The 23080-nt window shown below is 39.9% G+C and overlaps 1 protein-coding gene across 3 annotated transcripts in view; it reads left to right on the top strand.

Moving 5' to 3' along the window:
- Positions 1-23080, top strand: part of HERC3 (HECT and RLD domain containing E3 ubiquitin protein ligase 3) — a 129042-nt gene that overhangs the window by 65810 nt on the left and 40152 nt on the right. For all 3 annotated transcript variants that reach the window (XM_033214796.1, XM_033214797.1, XM_033214798.1), the window contains 12 exons: positions 689-765; positions 1530-1751; positions 2706-2797; positions 3684-3814; positions 4386-4546; positions 6904-6980; positions 10982-11106; positions 12728-12787; positions 16554-16665; positions 17066-17255; positions 19051-19214; positions 19330-19443. In XM_033214796.1, the coding sequence (XP_033070687.1) occupies positions 689-765; positions 1530-1751; positions 2706-2797; positions 3684-3814; positions 4386-4546; positions 6904-6980; positions 10982-11106; positions 12728-12787; positions 16554-16665; positions 17066-17255; positions 19051-19214; positions 19330-19443 (1525 nt within the window). The remainder of the gene's footprint in view (positions 1-688; positions 766-1529; positions 1752-2705; positions 2798-3683; positions 3815-4385; positions 4547-6903; positions 6981-10981; positions 11107-12727; positions 12788-16553; positions 16666-17065; positions 17256-19050; positions 19215-19329; positions 19444-23080) is intronic.

The following is a 23080-nucleotide window of genomic DNA, read 5'->3' on the forward strand; positions in this document are numbered from 1 at the left end:
GTGGCATTTCTGTTATTTTGAAAGCCACATAGACACCAACCATATTCTTAGGATCTTTCTTCTGTAGCTCTTTCCATTTGGCCCTGAATTGAAGAAGACAAGGTGAGAAATAATGGAGGATTGTGGCAATGGGTCTAAATGCAAAAGTGTTTTTTTGTTGTTGTTGTTTTAAACAGTAACTACCTAAGAGACAGGAGGCTGATGAAAGACCTAATAGAATTATGTCATGTAAGATTATATATTTGATTTTAAAAAGAGTTTTTTTTGAGGGGGTGGGACAGGGAACAGAGTCTCTCTTTGTTGCTCAGGCTAGAGTGCAGTGGTGCAATCTTGGCTCACTGCAACTTCTGCCTCCCAGGTTTAAGCAATTTTCCTGCCTCAGCCTACCGAGTAGCTGGGATTACAGGCATGTGCCACAATGCCTGGCTTTTTTTTTGTATTTTTAGTAGAGATGGGGTTTCACCATATTTGCCAGGCTGGTCTCGAACTCCTGACCTCAGGTGATAAGCCCGTCTCGGCCTCCCAAAGTGCTGAGATTACAGGTGTGAGCCACTGTGCCCGGCTTTAAAAAGACTTTTAGGCAAGATGATGTTATTTATTATTGATATTTTATTTAGTTGGGAATATTTCTGATAATTGTGTTTGTGTGTGAATATCTATCTGAAAAAGAAAGCCTTTTCTGTTTTAGGTTAATACAAAAGCTGAACCAGCAAACAATATTACAAGTTTCCTGTGGCAACTGGCATTGCTTGGCTCTTGCAGCTGGTAAAGTAACATTAAACATATGCTAATGCTATGTTAATTTTGAAAAGTTTGTCTTTTTGTGTGATATTATCTAACTCAAAACTTTGAATTAACTGGTTAGGGTCTATGCATTGCTGTTGGACAGTGACAGTTCTCAGATGGGCTTTGCATAGCTCATCCTTTTCTCAGGATGTGGATGATGAAGTAGGTGGTCATCATTGCTGCTCCAACTTTCACAGGGGAAGATGAGCAGGGGGCAGGACCATACCTAGGTGTTCTGAGCATGGAGAAGATTGATTTTTCTTAGCGACAGCCAACTCTCAAGCTACATTCCACTATCAAGCTCCCAAATAAATGAAAAAGGAGTTGGAGAAACCTAAATAAATCTGCACTTCTGTGTCCTGCTTGATTATCTGCAGAGCAGACCAAGTGGTCGTAGCTGGACCTCCTGAAGTCTTGGTTCTCATAGTCTTAGTATGGTCAGAACTAGTTGATCTTGCTTAAGCCTGGTAATTGGCCTGTTTGAAATTGAATTTATTTATACATTTAATATTTTGTGTATAAATTTTAATAGCCTTTGAAGGGCAGTAAGACTCAGCTTACCTCTCTGTTATCACTTGGGAGTTTGGGTTTTGGCAGTCTGACAGCATGAAGTGTCTCTGTTCTTTGCTCTCGGGTGGGTTTGCTGTTGGGGGGCAACTGGCAAATGACCCTAATAACTAGATTATTTTTGTGTGTGGAGCTTGTATCATTTTATGGTAATACCAGTTATCCTGTTATTTCAGATGGCCAGTTCTTCACCTGGGGAAAGAACAGCCATGGGCAGCTTGGCTTAGGGAAGGAGTTCCCCTCTCAAGCCAGCCCGCAGAGGGTGAGGTCCCTGGAGGGGATCCCACTGGCTCAGGTGGCTGCCGGAGGGGCTCACAGCTTTGCCCTATCTCTCTCAGGAGCTGTTTTTGGCTGGGGGATGAATAATGCAGGGCAGCTGGGGCTCAGTGATGAAAAAGGTAGGTAAACCCTTCATATGTATGTATTTAGTTTAAAAGCACATTCATTTAACACATGCTTCTTGAGGATCTACTATGTGCTAGCCCCATGTGAGATACTAAGGGAGCAACAGTGAACAAAATAGAGAACATCCTTGTCTTAGTGGAGACTGTATTCTAGTGAGTGGAGGTGCAACAAAACCAGTAAATACACAGGGTTTGAGAGTGCAGCTTTCTGCTTTACATAAGGTGGTTACGAAGGGCCCCTCTGATAAGAAAATGTTTGAGCAGAACCTGTAGGAAATCAGATGGGAAATGGGACATGTAGATGTCTGGGTAAAAAACATTTCTGTCAGAGGGAACTGGGTGTGCAAAGGCGCTCATGTGGGAAGAGATGTAGTTGGAGAGAAGGGGAAGAGTAGCACAGCTGCAGAGAGTCAGAGAGGTTGTGTAGACCCAGTTATGCAGGGCCCTGAGGGGCAGGGTGAGGATGGGGCAGGTTTTCTCAGTGAGAGGGGAAGAACCTGAGGGTTTGGAGGAGGGGCGTGATCCAGTTTGGCTTTGGCTGTAGTGGGTCAAGGGGGAAGCTGGAAGACCAGCGTAGAGGTTGTGGGAGTAAAGTCAGATTTTAAATGTATTTTGAAGAGGAGGCCAGTTGGTTTTGTTCACTGTTGGATGTGTGGTTTGAAATAAAAGAACAACTGGAGGGGCAAAATGACTTTCTGAAATGGGGAAAACTATGTGTGTGTGGTAAAGTGAGCTGGAGAGTGGGCAGGGTTGGAGAGTATAGGGGAACCATGAGGTAGGTTTTAGGTAAATTAAAACTGAGAAGTCTGTTGCGTATCCAAGTACAGATGCAGGCAGGAAACAACATGTGTCAGGAATCCAGGAATCCAAAATTCATGCCAAGATAGTTGTGTGTATTTCATCTCAAAGTCAAATGGTAGTGATATTCTGATACTTAATTTATTCTAGATCGAGAGTCTCCATGCCATGTAAAACTCTTACGCACACAAAAAGTTGTCTATATTAGTTGTGGAGAGGAACACACAGCAGTTCTCACAAAGGTAAGGAGCTCAGAGTATTCTGCTTTGGTGCTGGGGGTAAGATGGGTGATTAGAATTGCTTGATTATTTTAGTGTGGTGATGGTGTGTGATTACAGTATTGTGGCTTGAACTCGAATGCTCTCTTTTATGTTTGTTGTTTTCCAAAGGAATAGAAAAAGACTACTTTTTTATGTCTCTGCTATCCTCTTTGGTAATCTTGTAGAGTGTCTTAGTAACATTTAAGAATAGTTCAATATAAATAACTTTAAAATATAGGACAGTAAATACATTTATGTATATATATCCTATGTTCCTTTAAAACAAGTCATTTAAATATATAAAAAAGAAACAACAATTTAATGTTTTAAAATAATCGTGTTTGTTTTGCTTCTAAATATATTCTAGAGAGAATGAAAATGTATTTTTATATTGAGCAAATATTATTGTAGGTTCACTTTAATAAAATGCCTTAACATTTATTTAAATTATTTAAATACAGCTGTTAAAAAAAAAAAAAAACAGCTTACTTACCAAGGAATTTGTAGAGCACTTAATTTCTTATATGTGAATGATATGTAAAATCATCTCATTTAGCCTAGCTCCTTGTTTCTCCTTTTTTAAAATTTTGCTTCCTAACACATCATTGTGCTTTTAAACAATTTTTAAAATTTACAGAAGGCACACATTCCTTTGAGCAGTGCTGTCTTTGTTCCATAAAGATGCAGTCTGAAATCCCCTTTTTATTATTTTTCTATTTAATGAATATCCTTACAAATTGATTTTGGCAACGTGTCAAGTGAATGTAGTGCTCTTGTGCACATTGTTGTGATAGGCATTTTGTATACAGGTTTTAGAGGTGTACCCTTAAGGATACAGGGAAGTCATATGGTGTTTGTTCCTTGTTAGAGTGGAGGTGTGTTTACTTTTGGCGCTGGTTCCTGTGGGCAACTTGGACATGACTCCATGAATGATGAGGTTAATCCTAGAAGAGTTCTAGAACTGATGGGGAGTGAAGTAACTCAGATTGCTTGTGGCAGGTGAGTGCTCCTCAAAGCTTCCTTGTATTCACTTGGACCCAGAAATGGGTCTTATCTTTGTAGTGATGAAGAATGTGATTATACCTAGTGACCGTCATTTTAAGAGATCTTAACTGCATGCATGCCTGTGGTGAAATGTGGAGAAAGACCTTGTTAGAGTGTTGCAAGGAAGGGTTTTAGATAAGCAGAGTAACATGGAGACATTAGGCTTCTTTTGGGATAAAGAGTAGCAGGATGTGGGGAAGGGATAAAGAAAGGAAAATAAGAGAGTCCCAAAGAACTTCCTGGAAATTTTTGCCTGAGTCTACCCTGCTTCTCTCCGTTCATCTCAGGGCCACATGCAGCAGATCATTCAGCTGTTTTCTGACTTGCCACCCTCCTCATGATCTAGAGTATTAGAGAAGGATAGTATTATGGAGAGCAGCCGCTGCAAGAAGAATCACGTGTTAACATGGGGAAGGCTCTATAGGAGCACCCTGTGCTGTGCACATGTGGAAGTTAAAAGTCAGAGTCAGAGTGTACATCCACATTAGTAGAAACTGTGCTGATGAATTAAATTATTTTTTCACAGACAACATACTCTAGCCTTTGTGCCTTCTTCCGGACTCATCTATGCATTTGGTTGTGGAGCAAGAGGTCAATTAGGAACGGGGCACACTTGTAATGTCAAGTGCCCATCTCCTGTCAAGGGTTACTGGGCCGCCCACAGTGGCCAGCTTTCAGCCCGAGCTGGTAAGAATGATCGTCTCTGGAAATTAACGGTATTTTAAGTGATGAAAACAGTTGTTTACAGAATATGTATCTTTTACTTACTTTGAGGTCTTTTGGAGGGAATGAAGATAAGGTATTTTTTAACATCAATTAATAATTTCAATACTTACTATGCATGAAACTTTATAGTTGAGATCCTAGAGAATAAATAAGGCAGGAAATACTGTTGTGTTAGGCCGTTCTTGCATTGCTATAAAGAGCACCTGAGACTGGGTGATTTATGAAGAAAGAGTTTTAATTGGCTCACGGTTCTGCAGGCTCTACAGGGAGCATGATACAGGCATCTGCTTGGCTTCTGGGGAGGCCTCAGGAATCTTACAATCATGGCAGAAGGCGAAGAAGGAGCAGACACTTCACGTGGCAGAAGCAGGAGCAAGAGAAAGAGTGGAGGGGTGGTGCCATACATTTTACACCACCAGATCTCATGTGAACTCAGAACAAGAGCTCACTTCTCAGCAAGGGGAGGGTCCAAGCCATTCATGAGGGATCCGCTCGCATGATTTAAACACATCCCACCATGCCCCACCTCCAACATTGGGGATTACTGCAATTCAACATGAGTTTTGACCAGAACATACATTCAAACTATACCAGCTACTTTGTTTTCACAGACGGTGGTGGTGGTGTATACATTTTATTGTTGTTGCTAATAATGATAGTTTGCATGTACTGAATGCTTAATGATGTTTCATTACTATGCAAAGCACTCAAAATAGCCTAAGAACTAGTTAGTGGTTGTTATCCCCATGTTAGAGATAAGGGAACGAAGTCTTAAGGAGGTCAAGTAATTTGCCCAAGATCACATAGATTCTGGAGGCAGGATTTAAACCCAGGTCATTCTAAATCCTGTGTACTATGTTACCTCGACTTTGCTATTTGTGTTTTGGTACATAACATGATGTGATTTCTTTTTATGCCATTTTTTTTCTTCCCTTAAAAAATAATTAAATAGCAGTCTTGGTTTCACTGGAAATCAAAGTAAGGCAGTCATTAATATTGAATGACTGCTTCACCTTGAAATAATAAATCTGAGGCTGAAATGGAGCTAGAGAATCATTAAAAGGAAGTGTAATTTAGTAATTAATTTTGATTTTGAAGTTGATAAAGTGACACACTTATGGCTTGCTCAGGAATTTGTTTGAAACAGTAACCATCATAAGTTTTAGTACTGGATTCTAAGAAACTCAAGGACAGAGACAAACTCTTTTCCTTTTTGTAAACCTAGCATATAGCACAGGACTTGGCATGAACTTGTCACTCAGTAGACATTTTTGGAATGAATATATGAGCATCTGAAATGTAGTGCAACTAAAAATATAAATAAACAAGATTTTGTTTGGGTGATGTTCCCAAAACCAAAAGAATGGCTTTGTGTCCTCTTCTCTGTAATTTGTAAATTCTTTTCTCCAAGACATTGTACTCACATGTGGAATACATTTATTTAGGAAGTTTACCAACTCAAGTATTTTTTGGTTATTTTGAAACCGCAGATTTTTGAAGTTGAATTATAACCTGACTTCCATGGTCTTAAATTTGTGCTTGGATGTTTGCCAAAATGATTTTATAACATAAGCAGGTAAATGTCAGTTATGTAAATGACATGGTTTTAGGAACCCTCTTGGTAATGTGGGAGCCCAGAGGAAGGCATGGAGGAGTATTGTGGTTAGAGGAAATTTGAGCTGTGCCTTGAAGGATGATTTGGAGTTAGCCAGGTGTAGAGGACTGTGAGGGAGTTGGTGTGAGCACCACCAAGGTGCAGTGCCAGAAGCACATTCAGGTTATGCTTCTGGTGGGCACATTCAGAGGGAGGAGGCACTAAGATGTGAAATAGTGTGGTGTATTAGAAATAAAGGCAATGTGGTAGTAGGAGACTGTCACCATGGACACAGTGTAATGGGAGGTGAAGCAGGGAGCAGGAAATGGAGGTCCTTTCACGGCAAGATTCATCCTGAAGGGGCGTGGGTCCACCACACTCACATGCTAAATTACTTGTTACTGTAAAGAATAGTGCCCATTTCAGATTTCAGGTCAGTGGCATGCCAGAGTTAGAATGAAAAGAGAAATGAGGTCAGGATTCGCTGGCAGTTGGGGAGGGGCAGAAGAAGAGTTAGAGTAGAGGATACCATTTTATATATTTATTTTTAATTGAGGTAGAAACAGTCCTAGGCAGTGAGCCAGGGGAGAAGATTTCTTACTTCTGTGACACAATTAAAATGGATAGGTACCCACTCTGAAGCGTATTCTGCAACAGTAGGAAAGGGGATCAAGGTGAAACTTCAATTATTGAAAAATATGCTTTTGGAATTTTTTTTTGACAGATCGCTTTAAATATCATATCGTTAAGCAGATCTTCTCTGGAGGAGACCAAACTTTTGTACTTTGCTCCAAATACGAGGTAAAATTTTTCTTGTGACTCTTATTTCCAGGGAGGAATAATGGTGAACTAATATTTGTTTTAACAAGTAATTGCAACATAAAGAGCAATGTTACTCTTTGTTTCTACCAATCTTATGTTATTCCTAAAATAAACAAACTAAATCTGGAAGAAGTTGTCTCCATTTGGCTCCCTTGAAGTGCCAACAGTTCTCCTGGTATTATGGAGTTCTAATTTATAATTTGAAATTATTTATTTATATTTGTACTTGTTCCAGAAACACTGTAAAGGATGCCTAGGGAGTTTGTGCTTACTTTGGCATTATTTGATTTTCCATTTCTTTTCTTCCCTGTTAAGTGGCAACAAATGCTAGGTATTTGAGAACTTGGTGGGTTTCTTTGTTTGATGTGATTGAGTGTGTGTGTGTATGTATATATATATATATATATATATATATATATATATATATATGTAAGAGATACCACAATTTTCAGATGTATTTTGTTATTTATAATCTGCTCATGACATGACACCAAAATTTCCCTCCTGTTGTCTCCCGCATCACTGTAGTGGATAAAGACAGTGTGACATTGTCTTTCTGCTTGAAGGTAGAGTGTGGATCCAGGTCTCTGTGACAGGGCTCGAATTCCTTCCACTCTTCCTTGCTGGGGGAATTCAGTCTGAAAACAGCTGCACAGATTTGTTGTCAGTGCTGCACTCCTTCCCCTGTGTTTTCTGTCCTCTCTTCTCTTCTCCTTCCCCACCTTTCCTGCTTTTATTCAGCAAGCATTTCAACAGGACCAGCTCTGAGTGGTGCATGGATGCTTATGCTCTACTGGAGGAGCAAGGGAAGGGGCTGTTAGTGATGATAAAGGAGTCAGAATTGACCGGGAAGAAAATGAACAGCTATGGAAACCAGGAGCTCTTTCGGTCTTGGAAACTTTCTCTATTAGTTTGATACTTAGCTATCTTTAAGTACACAAAGTTTTTGCCTTCTAGTCACTCTGGTTCTATGATTCTGTTGGAAAAGGTCCTGGTGGAGCCTGAGGCTGTAGGCTGGACAGCTAAAGCTGATGATTAGCTATTTTCCAGGTCAGGTGCCTGAAGAAGGTGGCTTAGTGCTACCATCTGGCGTGATTTGGAACTGCTGCCTTAGCAGCAGTTTATTTTAGACGCAGCCTCACAGTGTGTGTTACAGAGAAATCCTGAGGAAAGCTGAGGTTATTCTTTATTTCTTCAAGATGTCAATAAAACAAAATACAAAAGGCACTGACTTTGTGGAAGATAATCAGTTTTTGTCAATAGGTAGTAGAGTTTTAAGTATTTATTTCCCCTGGTAACTGACTTGAATAATAGTATCCAACTTTAATTTTCCTGTGAAATTTAACATGAAACTTAGTTTTCTTTTATAAATACAGTATCTGATATATGTAACTGATTTTTATTATGGTAATTAACACTGTTGGGCCTGGAAAACAACACGCTGATGAGAAAGAAGAAGTAGCATACTATTAGAGAGACAGGACAGGTTAAAGTTTAAACAACTGGAAAGAGGGAGAGGTACCCATAGCATAAGGTCACAAAAAAAAATAAAGGAAAGTAAACATTACTTAAGAAGATGTTACTCTTAAAAAGCTGGACAGAGAATGACTTTGACGAGTTGGGAGAAACTGAAACCTATACACATTTACTTAAACTATTAACCAGAGATGATTATTTAGATACAGAGGCCAATCAAATCGTATATTTACCCTGTTACCATATCACTTAAAGAACCAAGAAAAAGCACCTGTATAGTTCAGCCTCTATGTTTTTTTTTTTTTTTTTTTTTTGAGACAGAGTCTCACTCTGTCACCCAGGCTGGGGTACAGTGCTGTCATCCTGGCTCACTGCAACCTCCGCCTCCTGGGTTCAAGCGATTCTACTGTCTCAGCCTCCCAAGTAGCTGGGATCACAGGCGTCCGCCATCATGCCTGGGTAATTTTTTTGTATTTTCCGTAGAGATGGGTTTCACCATGTTGGCCAGGCTGGTTTTGAACTCCTGACCTCAAGTGATCTGCCCTTCTCAGCCTCCCAAAGTGCTAGGATTACAGGCGTGATCCACCACGCCTGGCCACAGCATCTATTTTTATAAAAGGATGACTCATTCATTACTGCCAGGCCTTAGGTGAAAGAAGGGAGGGAAGGAGTTATAATCAGATACCCCTTTGCTACATTGATTCTAGGTCTTGGGAATTTAGTGAATGTAAACCATAGCATCTCTTTTTCCTTTCATTTTGTTCCCTGGATAGAACTGAAGAGGGAATGTGGTTGGAATTGTTACAGTTATGTGTGTGTGTGTGTGTGTGTGTGTGTGTTTGTCTATCTCATAATCTTTTTCCGGAAACAGTGATTCTTAACCTTGGCTGCCTACTGGAATCACCTGGGAGCTGTTCAAAATACTGATGCCTCTAGAGATTCTGCTTTAATTGGTCTGGAGTATGACTTGGTCATCAGGATTATCGAACATTCCCATGGTGATCCAAAGTCCAGCCGAAGTTGACCTAAGAGCAGTTTTTCCTTTTTTGCCTGTATGTATTAAAGACAGGAAGAATGATGTTTTCTCTCGGTTCTTTAAGTGATTCTGAACTTGTGCTTCACCCAAGGCATCTCTGGTTTATTGGACATATGATGAGGAATGAGAAAATAGTTCCAAGTCTGTATTTTATTGTAGGTTTGTGTTAGAATCGATGTTCAGCTGCCCCTTTGAATGGGGGAAATAAATAAAATTTACATAACAACAATGGTTTTAGAATGAGGTAGAAAGACAATCTGTGTGTGTACTCCAGCATCTGCTTTGGATTATGACTCACCTGTATGTACTTCAAGATGATTTTTGTTCTCTCCATAGATATCTGTGGCCATTTTAGTAGAATAGTTGTCAATAACCAGATGATCACAAACTTTGTCCGGCATCTGTTTTATTACATGCTCTACTCCTTCCTCCCATAATGATACCTTAAGTTGAAGCTATGGGAAAGTAACCAAGAAAATTTACTTTGAAAGTTTTGTTTTTATGTGTAGTTACAAAGGAGAAAAAAATGATCTCATGAGCTGATGAATGAGTGCTTTAATATTACCTTTTTCCTCTTCACTGGAGACAAGGAGTGTAAAGCACCATCAACTTTTTCTTAGTTCTCGGTCAAGAACAAGGCTTGGGGAAAATAAGTTGAAAACAAGCAATTTTAGAAAAGGAAAGTGCTTATTATGTTTTTTTTTTTTCTTTAATCTCACTGAATAAAAGATGCACAGTGTTGGGCACATTTGGAATTTTCAAGGACATACATTATTGACATCTTTTTCTGCCATTTTTCTTATAATAGCTATATACTTGAAGCAAGAAATTAAGAGTCATTGTTTTTATAGATTGTTTGTCATATAGATTATAACTGAACTCTGACTCTTTTGTAATACATTTTGTTGAAGTTTGGTGGACATTTATGGCAGGTGACTAATACCTTAAAAACCTGCTGTTACAGTGATTCAAAGCAAAGGGGAAAGAAGTCTGGGAAACTTGTACTGAGTTGATTTCTCTGGAAAACAGACCCGAGACTCAAAGGTTTTTGGGAGAGTGCTCTCTAGAAGAACATCTGAGGGATGATTGAGGTGGGATTGGGCAGAGGGAGGGGCTGAAATGCAAATCAGTTGTAACAGAGGCTTCAGCCAGTCCCATGAGGAGCACTGAAGTTGTGAGGTCCTTCAGCCAGTCCTGAGTTGAGGTAAGGGGACTGGACCTTTGCACCATGCCTCTGCCTGCCATTAGATGTGATAGTGAAGCAACAGTCAACGCCAAGTCCTGGAGAGCAGCCCAGCTGGGATCTGTCAGGAGCCTCCATTCTGAAGGGTGGAGGGGATCTGGGCGGCACACCACAACATTTAGATCCTAAGTGAAACATAAAATGGATAATATGTGGGAGAAAGGAGAGGAGACAAGATCCATACTACGTAGTTTCTTCTTTTTACTGTTACATTTAATTCTCCAGAATTCTTCTCCTGCTGTTGACTTCAGGACTATGAACCAAGCACATTATACCAGTTTAATAAATGATGAAACCATAGCGGTTTGGAGACAAAAACTCTCAGAACACAACAATGCAAATACAATCAAGTATGTGGCTGCTTGTCTTCGTTTTTTTTTTCTACAAAGTATGTCTTAACTTCTTAGCCTAGTGTGATTTTCCCTACTTGCATATTGATACTGTGAATGTAAATGGGGTTTTGCATTTTAGGGAATCGTCGTTTTTTGTTTTTTTTTTTTTTGGTTACTATTTCAGGGTTGATCTCCTTAGCCCCAAATAACATAATGGGTGGATCCCCAATTCTTGCACACAGTATATGCCTCCACCTGCCTTGTTCATTGTAAGATCTTAAAAATCCCAACTGATGAAGGCCTGAGTTGGTGATTCTGCTAAGAGAGCTCAGCGTTCTGGTTGTGTAACTCCCATGGGTTTTAGTGTATGCGTGTTCCAAAACATCCCAAATCTGAGACAGCTGTTATCTTACCTAATCTTAATAATTTCTAGCATTTTCCTGTTCAAAATGATTGAGATGATAATTCAGAGTCAGGTAGAAAAAAAAAAAAACAAAAACAGTAAGTAGGATTGAGACCTTTTATCAAATTTAAAGGATAATTTTCCTTTGCACATTCTTACACATTTTCATTGGCTTTCCTCAGCCTCTCCACTTTTTTCTGCGAAGTCTGATTCTTGGGAAGAATAAATCAAGCTCTGTGCATTAAGTTGTGGTTATCCCCAGGAACGTACATATGGTTCCTGCATTATGACATAGATTGTAGTGGGCCAAATGACCAGGACTCTAAACTTTGAGGCACTTGAGCTAGTAATTTTTTGAGCAAGAGAGCATTAGGAACACCCTAGAGCAGCTCTGTGGCAGTCTTCAGGATCCCTGTAACCATAGGATGGCTCTGCCAAGGAACTCAGACTGGAAGGGTAGCAGGGGAGAGGACATGAGGGCTAGCTGGGGTCTAGCAAGGGAAACTGTGACATTTTACCATTAGTTGTCTGTTTTATTATTTATAAAATGAATGGATGGAAGAAATGATCTTTAAAGATCTTTCCTGATCTAATTATGTGGTTAACAGAAACTACTGTAATCCCCTCCCCAGGCATATATTTGTGTTATTCTTTCCCTTTTCCTTGCACTGAATGGAAAGGCCCAGGATTCCTGATGTCCAGTTTCATTTTGGGTCCTCAGAATTAGCTGTTTCCCCAGAGCCTGTTAATAGAAGGTAATGGGAATAAGTGCTTGTTTCACTTATTTTTTAATTTCCATCTCAGATATGCAGCAAAATAGAAGTAATTTTTCAGTTATTAATTTGCAAAGATAATTTCTGTGTTCGGGAAGTAATACCTTGGCTTCTCTTTTTTAGTTTTATTCTGTGTTTCTCTTTGGAGTTTAGATAGGGCACTTCTTAGATGCTTGGTGGTAGGACAATGTTCAAGAACATTATTGGGACAAGAGATTTTCTTTCAGGAGCTTTGATATTCTTTTTTTTTTTCCTAACATGGAAAACTTAAGTTCTTCTTCATATTGAGATGTGACATCCTGTTTTTCTAAAGCAAATGCACATTTTCCAAAGCTTCAGCTGACTAAGAAAGAGCTGCTATTAATTAAATCCTAGAGTAAATGATTACTTTATTGTTGATACTTAAATAACCATTTATTTGTAATTATTAAAGGCTTCCCCCACCCTTCTTTTTTTTGAGCAGCGGTGTTGTTCAGATATTATCTTCTGCAGCCTGTTGGAATGGAAGTTTTCTTGAAAAAAAGTAAGTGACTTAGAGCCTTTAAAAACTCTCATGTGTATCTATAGTCTCAGCTACTTGGAAGGCTGACACAGGAGGACTGCTTGAGTTTAGGAGTTTGGGGCTTTAGGATGCTATAATGATGCCTGTGAATAGCCACTGAACTCCAGCCTGGACAACATAGTGAGGCCCCCTCTTTTTAAAAAAAAGTTTATTAAAACCCTACGTGTGATGCAAATACTTACTCAGCAAAGGCTGTGAAGAAAGACTTTTCTTCTCTTTGATGGTGGTTGGCCTTAATTTAATGGGTAAGCTGATGCTTTGCACAAAAATTGGAATGCTGGAAGAACAATGCTGATTCATACCTGAATGGCAGAAAAGCAGATTACCGAGAGAGACTTTATCTCTTTCAGTAAGATTTTCAGAGTATTCTAAGATGTATCATAATTTTAAATTCTTAGTTCCTCAAATAGTCTTCTTGATTTCTTTGGTTTGCTTTCCCATAGTTTTAAAATTTTTATTATTTTTTTAAATTTTTTTCTCTCAAAAAGAGTGAATTTAGGGAGTAATTCTAAGGAGGCTTCAGGGGCTCCTTGGATTTAGGTCCAGCCCAGCTCACCAGAGAATTATATTTGAGGTTGAACTCCCCAGTAGTAAGTAGAATGTTTATTTTCTTAGTCTTACCCCTTCTGCAAATATCTCCCTCAGGAACCTGATGCAGCAAAAGGGTCTTATCATGGGTTTGGGTCTTTGGTGATCCCAAGTCCTAATTATTTATCAATCCTTTTCTGTCAGTGACCAGGCTAATGAGATCTCAAGATGAATTAGACTTCATTTCTCTGTGTGAATCCCACCCCTACCCCTCGATCCCTGTGTTAGTCAAGGTTCTTCAGAGAAATGGAACAAATAGGAGAGAGATAAATAGACAGATGGATGTATCAGTCTATCTAGAGAGAGAGAGAGAGGGGGGAGATTTACTATGGGAGTTGGTTCACCTGATTATGGAGGTTGAGAGATCCTGCCATAGGCATCTGTAATCTGGAGAACCAGGCGAGCCAGCATCATGGCTTAGTGCAAGTCCAAAGGCCTGAGAACCAGGGAAGCTGATGGTGTAATTCTCAGTCTGAGGCTGAAGGCCTGAGAAATGGGTGGGGGCTCCTGGTGTAAGTATTGGAGTGCAAAGACCACAGAACCTGGAGTTCTGATATACAAGGGCAGGAGAAGAAGGATGTCCTAGTTCCAGAAGAGAGAGAGACAGAATTTGTCTTTGCCCTGCCTTTTTGTTCTGTCTGGGCTTTCAGCTGACTGGGTGGTACCTACCCACACTGGATGAGGATGGATTTTCTTTGCTTAGTCACTAATTCAATGCCCATCTCTTACAGAAAACTGACCCAGACATACCCAGAAATAATACTTTAGCAGCTACCTGGGTATTCCTTAATCTAGTCATGTTGACTCCTAAATTCAACCATCATCACCCCCTCCCTATAAATGAGTCCCTAACTGGGTTGCAGGAGGTCACTTCAGAATCTCTCTTTGGTTACATTTAGAGATTATAAAGTCATTTACTTTTATAATTAAGGCAGCTGGAATGAGCTCACACAATTCATTTCATATTTAGTAATTAGTTTTTTCCTCCAGGGAAAGATATTCTGGATTATGCTGATGTTGGCCTTCCAGAACAGGGGTTCTCAGCCAGGTTGATTTTGCTCCCCAAAGGACATTTGGCAGTTTCTGGTGACGTTTTTGGTTGGTGCAATGGGGAGGGACTTGCTCTTGGCATCCAGTGGGTAGAACCCAGGGATGCTGCTAAACATCCGTCATTCCCACCTGCCCAGCAAAGAATCCTCTGGCCCCAAAAGTCAGTAGTACCAAGGTTGAGAAACTTTGTTCTAGATGGATAGCTTTCATGACATTTGAGAAGGGCTCTTGGCCAGACTTGTTAGATTGTTCACCTTTAGTATCACAGATTTCGTATAGAGTTGCGGAGAAAGCCTTTTTTTTTCAAACTGACATCTGTACTATTTCAGAAAGTCAACTCCTGTAGTTTACATAGGATGCATCACAGGAAAACAATCAAAATGAAGACCAGTTTTACAAAGCAATAAACACGTATAGACAAAACATTTTGTTTTTGTTTTCTCAACAGCATAACAAAAAGTATCTGTAAGCATATGGAAAATTACATACTGGAAACCAGAAATCATTTCTATATTTTGGGCAGATTTATTTTAAAAATAATAACAACAACAACGAAAGACCCAAAAAACAAAGTACAAGCAATTTATCTTCATTTGACCATAGGGGTTTCAATACATATAATTATGATTTTTTAAAATGTTAGAAACTCTTTTTTGTTTTCAAAAATTATAACATTGCAGTCGGAGTGTATTCAAATCATTCCAATGTGTCCATTACCCAAAAACAGAAGCTGCTTTGCAAATAGATAGCTCTTTTGTAAATTAACAGATGTGGTAGGTTCAAGAGCGGGATATATGAGATATTCTCTAAGTCTCAAAAATGCTAAGATTTTATTTAAGGTTAAAAAAAGATTTAGTTGGCCGGGCGCGGTGGCTCAAGCCTGTAATCCCAGCACTTTGGGAGGCCGAGACGGGCGGATCACGAGGTCAGGAGATCGAGACCATCCTGGCTAACACGGTGAAACCCCGTCTCTACTAAAAATACAAAAACTAGCCGGGCGAGGTGGCGGGCGCCTGTAGTCCCAGCTACTTGGGAGGCTGAGGCAGGAGAATGGCATGAACCCGGAGGCGGAGCTTGCAGTGAGCTGAGATCCGGCCACTGCACTCCAGTCCGGGCAACAGAGCGAGACTCCGCCTCAAAAAAAAAAAAAAAAAAAAAAAAAAAGATTTAGTTGCTAGAAAGTTGAAAATAGTAGCAGTGAAATTAGTCGTTGGGTGAATGTAATTGTATCCTTTGTGTTAAGGATGAGAGACATTAACTTTGCATTTACTCTAGATCTTTTTTTTTTTTTGAGACGGAGTCTCGCTCTGTCACCCAGGCTGGAGTGCAGTGGCCAGATCTCCGCTCACTGCAAGCTCCGCCTCCCGGGTTCACGCCATTCTCCTGCCTCAGCCTCCTGAGTAGCTGGGACTACAGGCACCCGCCACCTCGTCCGGCTAGTTTTTTGTATTTTTTAGTAGAGACGGGGTTTCACCGTGTTAGCCAGGATGGTCTCGATCTCCTGACCTCGTGATCCACCCGTCTCGGCCTCCCAAAGTGCTGGGATTACAGGCTTGAGGCACCGCGCCCGGCCGATCATTTTTATTTTAAATACTTTGATAAGAAAGGCTTTCAACAAGGAGGTTCTACTGTCGTTTGTTAATGAGTGGACCAATTTGCACAGGGGATGTTATTTGCACCAAGCAACAGCATCTACATCTAGTTCAATGAGCCACAAATACAGAAAGAAAACCAAAAAACACGATACGAAATCAGGGAAATAATTCTTTGTTTATAAACTTCAAGATAGCTTTAAATTCATATGGCAGTCCTTGTACTTTGACTTGAAGGAAAACAGATTTAAAAATTTGAAAATTCTTGTAAAAGGAATTCCAGTGTGTTTTATTCTTTGTGAAATACTATTCTTTATTTTGGGTTTATTATTTTGAGATTTACGCAAAATGCGATATTTTTGTGGATCTTATCTGCCAGGTCAAATTTAAATCTGATTAGTAAGAACATAGTATTTTGTTTACTTGTTTATAATTCCTATCAGAGTGTTTGCTTTGTTTTTCTTTTATTACATACTTTTTAAATTTTGTTTGTTTAGAATTGATGAACATTTTAAAACGAGTCCCAAAATCCCTGGGATTGACCTGAACTCAACTAGGGTGTTATTTGAGAAGTTAATGAACTCTCAGCACTCCATGATTCTAGAACAGGTATGTTTCTTATATTTGTAAAGTGCATTCTTAAAAATGCATTTTTGTATTGATGAATTCAATTTCAAGTGAAAAAGAGTAAGATGAAAAAGTGAAAGTCTCCAAATCTTAATTTTGTATTTACTTTGGGAATTAGACCTACCTTTTGTTTTCTTTTGTCTTAAACCTTTCCAAGGCAGTGCCCCTCTAAAATATACAGTTTGCACTGGCGGGGATCCTTGGCTTTTCTTTTCATGGATATGTACTGAGAGCCTAGACCAGTGTAGGGCTCATAGTAGGTTCTCAGTGCATAGTGAATGAATGAGAGTTGAGGGTCTATCAAATAGGTTATGAACTTAGAGATAAGTTCACTAGATCTCAAGTTTGTTTGAATTTCTCATTACTCTTTTCTCTCATACAGATTTTGAACAGTTTTGAAAGTTGCCTGATTCCCCAGTTGTCAAGCTCACCACCAGATGTTGAAGCCATGAGAATCTATTTAATACTACCTGAGTTTCCCCTACTCCAGGATTCCAAGTATTATATAACATTGACTATTCCCTTGGCTATGGCCATTCTGCGGCTGGATACAAACCCCAGCAAAGTACTAGGTAAATTTGCTAACCTCGATATCAGTGGTTTTATGCTCATTTGTTTTGTTGGTGTGACTCCTGGCTCCAGTGGATTGAGATCCAAGAATCTATTTGTTGCCATTTAATATCCTTAACACTTAAAACCTTTTTTGCTTTGCTGTTAATTTTTAGCTAACCCTACTTTCAAGTTGAAAATAAAACCATTATTTAGATTATTTGAAATGACTCATGCCAGAATAATCTTGATATAATATTCACAAACCTAATTTATTTAATTTGAAACTACTTTTTTCTACCACATTTGCTTTTAATAAATAGGGCCTCAATATTCGTGTACATTGGTCGCTGTTTCTCCTGCGTCTAATTTAGGGGGTGGGAGTGAAGTGAGCGGTTTTGGTGATACAGAGGTCTCCAAAAAAGAAGAGAAAGAAAATGACCTAGTGTGGACTTACCAAATGTTTGTTTTGTTTTTCTTTTTTAGGACAGTTGAGTCCACACTGATTTTTGCAGGCTCCGGACACTTTGCTGAGATAAAAACCTTCCGTTCCTCAGTGATTTGGAGAGTGTCTTTCATGGGAGTAGCGCCTGAAATGTTTTTATTAATCAAGTGCAGGAAGTCTATCACCTGGCTTTTTACTTTTTCCCCCCCGGGTAAATTTTGTTAGGTGTCATTGCAGCTCAGTAACTTCTGTGTTCCAGATGGACTGGGATGTTACTTGAGTGTGGTCTCCCCACGAATAAAGAGACTGTGTTCCTGAAGGTGGAATGCTGGCTTTTCTATATTGCCTCCACCTTTGTAGAAGAGATAAAAACAGAAATAATAATGAAAGCACTACTAAATGTTAGTACTTAATTTTTTTTAAGATCAAAAGCCTTTTGGGGAACATTTTCTCAGGTGTTCTAGTTGATGTGAAACAGAGAGGTGGCAATATTAGAAGGAATCTTACCTCACTTTGAAGTTTTAGAGTTTTTTCATTTTTATTTTTCCAGACTGGACATTACAAAGAGAACATAATTATTCAATTTCACACTTAATTTATTTTTAACTTCTAATGATTGATATTTAAAAGAATACCCCAAAGTAGAGAGTATGCTACAGATAGTCACCACACAAATTCAGCAGTTGTCAGTATTTTGCCCATTTTATTTCATCTGTCTCTTGCCCTCACCACCTTTTTATTTTTTGTTGGAGTATATTTAAAGGAAATCTTAGACATATTATTTCATTCTTTAAATATTTCAGTATGGCTGAGTTTATATCCAATGAAATATAAGCCAGTACTATAATTTTCTTGTCTGGTTATGAGAAAGCATTATTTGGTGAGAAAAAAGAATGGCAGTTTTTCAACTAATGATACCTCTTAAAGGGAAGGGAATGGTTGCCGTATTGTTGCTGCTTCTAGGGTGTGTCATCCTTTGCATTTCTGCTTCAGGATTTAGTGGTAGCTGAAAGCACTAGGACATAAGAATACTTTTTGGATTAATACAGTGGGCATCACTCCTGCCCAAAATATGTGTTTCTTGTCCACATGTAGTCTGGAATTGGACTTGTGAGTTAACCTTCAGGTTGAGTCTTTGTAAAAAATCAGACCAAGCTTTAAAAAAAAAACAGAACTCCAGGGATTCTTGTACAGCTGCTGTTCTCTCCAAAAATGTTTTAATGGATTCTTTTTAAAGTCAGTTTTGGGAAAATGCATTTTAGACTAATGTTTATCTTCTAGACAAAACAATTTTTAACTGGCAGGCAGAAGACATAAATACTTGCCCAAGATTACGTGTTGAAATAATGTCTTTTCTTTCTTTCTTTCTAAAGATAACTGGTGGTCTCAGGTATGCCCGAAATACTTCATGAAGCTGGTAAACCTCTATAAAGGTGCAGTCCTTTATCTACTGAGGGGAAGAAAGACATTCTTAATTCCTGTATTGTTTAACAATTATATTACAGCAGCTCTCAAACTCTTGGAGAAGTTATATAAGGTGAGCATAGGAGGTGCTAGTGGGGAGGGGGTAATTAGATGGTAGGGTAAAATATGCTAGTGAGATGTTCTTTGCGAAGCCATGTTTTAGTTGTCTGTATTTTGTTCTTCATTAGGTAAATCTTAAGGTGAAGCATGTGGAATATGATACATTTTACATTCCTGAGATTTCCAGTCTCGTGGACATTCAGGAAGACTACCTCATGTGGTTCTTGCATCAAGCAGGGATGGTAAGAATTCATAAAGCATATTTTAAAGCTTTAGTCTTTTTATAAGAAAAGCACATGTGAGTGCTATAATATGTCTTTGACTTTGGTGTCAGTGTCTCACCTATTCTTCATCCAGCTGGCCTTTTGCATTCTAGAAACTTGGAAGTGCTTTAAGTAATCATCAGTGTTATAAGGAGTCATAAATGAGTAGTCACCCAGAATGTTACACATTAAAAGTTGCCACCTTTTAAAAATCAGAGTATCTAAAGTAGTCAAATTCACAGAAACAGAAAGTAGAATGGTGATTGCTAGGGACGGGAGGCAGGGGAAAACAGAGAGTTGCTATTTAATGAGTATAGTTTCAGTTTTGCAAGATAAGAAAGTTTGGAGATCCAGTTGTACACCAGTGTGAATATACTTAACACTGCTGAACTGTACACTTAAAAATGCTTAAGATGGTACATGTTATGTTAGGTTTTTTAAAACCCTAATTTAGGGGGGCGGAGCAAGATGGCCGAATAGGAACAGCTCCAGTCTCCAACTCGCAGTGCGAGTGACACAGAAGACTGGTGATTTCTGCATTTTCAACTGAGGTACTGGGGTCATCTCACTAGGGAGGTGCCGGACAATCGGTGCTGGTCAGCTGCTGCAGCCTGACCAGCGAGAGCTGAAGCAGGGCGAGGCATCACCTCACCTGGAAGCGCAAGGGGGAAGGAAATCCGTTTTCCTAGCCGGGGGAACTGAGACACACAACACCTGGAAAATCGGGTAACTGCCACCCCAATACTGCGCTTTAAGGAAACAGGCACACCAGGAGAATATATCCCACACCTGGCCGGGAGGGTCCCACGCCCACGGAGCCTCCCTCACTGCTAACACAGCAGTCTGCGGCAATCTATCCACAAGGCAGCAGCGAGGCTGGGGGAGGGGCGCCCGCCATTGCTGAGGCTTAAGTAGGTAAACAAAGCCGCTGGGAAGCTCGAACTGGGTGGAGCTCACAGCAGCTCAAGGAAGCCTGCCTGTCTCTGTAGACTCCACCTCTGGGGACAGCGCACAGCTGAAGTCCAATAGGGGAAGCAGCGGGGGCCGGTGCAGACGCGAACGACTCTGACAGCTTTGGGGAGAGCCGTGGATCTCCCAACGCGGAGGTTGAGATCTGAGAACGGACAGACTGCCTGCTCAGGTGGGTCCCTGACCCCTGAGTAGCCTAGCTGGGAGACATCCCCCACTAGGGGCAGTCTGACACCCCACACCTCACAGGGTGGAGTCACCCCTGAGAGGAAGCTTCCAAAGGAAGAATCAGACAGGTACACTCGCTGTTCAGCAATATTCTATCTTCTGCAACCTCTGCTGCTGATACCCAGGCAAACAGGGTCTGGAGTGGACCTCAAGCAATCTCCAACAGACCAACAGACAGTCCTTCTGACTGTCAGAAGGAAACTATCAAACAGGAAGGACACCTATACCAAAACCCCATCAGTACGTCACCATCATCAAAGACCAGAGACAGATAAAACCACAAAGATGGGGAAGAAGCAGGGCAGAAAAGCTGGAAATTCAAAAAACAAGAGCACATCTCCCCCTGCAAAGGAGCGCAGCCCATCGCCAGCAACGGATCAAAGCTGGTCAGAGAATGACTTTGACGAGATGAGAGAAGAAGGCTTCAGTCCATCAAACTTCTCAGAGCTAAAGGAGGAATTACGTACCCAGCGCAAAGAAACTAAAAATCTTGAAAAAAAAAGTGGAAGAATTGACAGCTAGACTAATTAATGCAGAGAAGATCATAAACGAAATGACAGAGATGAAAACCATGACACGAGAAATACGTGACAAATGCACAAGCTTCAGTAACCGACTCGATCAACTGGAAGAAAGAGTATCAGCGATGAGGATCAAATGAATGAAATGAAGCGAGAAGAGAAACCAAAAGAAAAAAAGAAGAAAAAGAAATGAACAAAGCCTGCAAGAAGTATGGGATTATGTAAAAAGACCAAATCTACGTCTGATTGGGGTGCCTGAAAGTGAGGGGAAAAATGGAACCAAGTTGGAAAACACTCTTCAGGATATCATCCAGGAGAACTTCCCCAACCTAGTAGGCAGGCCAACATTCAAATTCAGGAAATACAGAGAACGCCACAAAGATACTCCTCCAGAAGAGCAACTCCAAGACACATAATTGCCAGATTCACCAAAGTTGAAATGAAGGAAAAATCTTAAGGGCAGCCAGAGAGAAAGGTCGGGTTACCCACAAAGGGAAGCCCATCAGACTAACAGCAGATCTCTCGGCAGAAACTCTACAAGCCAGAAGAGAGTGGGGGCCAATATTCAACGTTCTTAAAGAAAAGAATTTTCAACCCAGAATTTCATATCCAGCCAAACTAAGTTTCATCAGTGAAGGAGAAATAAAATCCTTTACAGATAAGCAAATGCTTAGAGATTTTGTCACCACCAGGCCTGCCTTACAAGAGACCCTGAAGGAAGCCCTAAACATGGAAAGGAACAACCGGTACCAGCCATTGCAAAAACATGCCAAAATGTAAAGACCATCGAGGCTAGGAAGAAACTGCATCAACTAACGAGCAAAATAACCAGTTAATATCATAATGACAGGATCAAGTTCACACATAACAATATTAACCTTAAATGTCAATGGACTAAATGCTCCAATTAAAAGACACAGACTGGCAAACTGGATAAAGAGTCAAGACCCATCAGTCTGCTGTATTCAGGAGACCCATCTCACATGCAGAGACATACATAGGCTCAAAATAAAGGGATGGAGGAAGATCTACCAGCAAATGGAGAACAAAAAAAAGCAGGGGTTGCAATCCTAGTCTCTGATAAAACAGACTTTAAACCATCAAAGATCAAAAGAGACAAAGAAGGCCATTACATAATGGTAAAGGGATCAATTCAACAGGAAGAGCTAACTCTCCTAAATATATATGCACCCATACAGGAGCACCCAGATTCATAAAGCAAGTCCTTAGAGACCTACAAAGAGACTTAGACTCCCATACAATAATAATGGGAGACTTCAACACTCCACTGTCAACATTAGACAGATCAACGAGACAGAAAGTTAACAAGGATATCCAGGAATTGAACTCATCTCTGCACCAAGCGGACCTAATAGACATCTATAGAACTCTCCACCCCAAATCAACAGAATATACATTCTTCTCAGCACCACATCGCACTTATTCCAAAATTGACCACATAATTGGAAGTAAAGCACTCCTCAGCAAATGTCAAAGAACAGAAATTATAACAAACTGTCTCTCAGACCACAGTGCAATCAAACTAGAACTCAGGACTAAGAAACTCAATCAAAACCGCTCAACTACATGGAAACTGAACAACCTGCTCCTGAATGACTACTGGGTACATAACGAAATGAAAGCAGAAATAAAGATGTTCTTTGAAACCAATGAGAACAAAGATACAACATACCAGAATCTCTGGGACACATTTAAAGCAGTGTGTAGAGGGAAATTTATAGCACTAAATGCCCACAAGAGAAAGCAGGAAAGATCTAAAATGACACTCTAACATCACAATTAAAAGAACTAGAGAGGCAAGAGCAAACACATTCAAAAGCTAGCAGAAGGCAAGAAATAACTAAGATCAGAGCAGAACTGAAGGAGATAGAGACACA

This window comes from Trachypithecus francoisi, unplaced genomic scaffold, assembly GCF_009764315.1.
Source record: "Trachypithecus francoisi isolate TF-2019V2 unplaced genomic scaffold, Tfra_2.0 Lachesis_group1, whole genome shotgun sequence".
In the NCBI taxonomy this organism is placed as follows: domain Eukaryota; kingdom Metazoa; phylum Chordata; class Mammalia; order Primates; family Cercopithecidae; genus Trachypithecus; species Trachypithecus francoisi.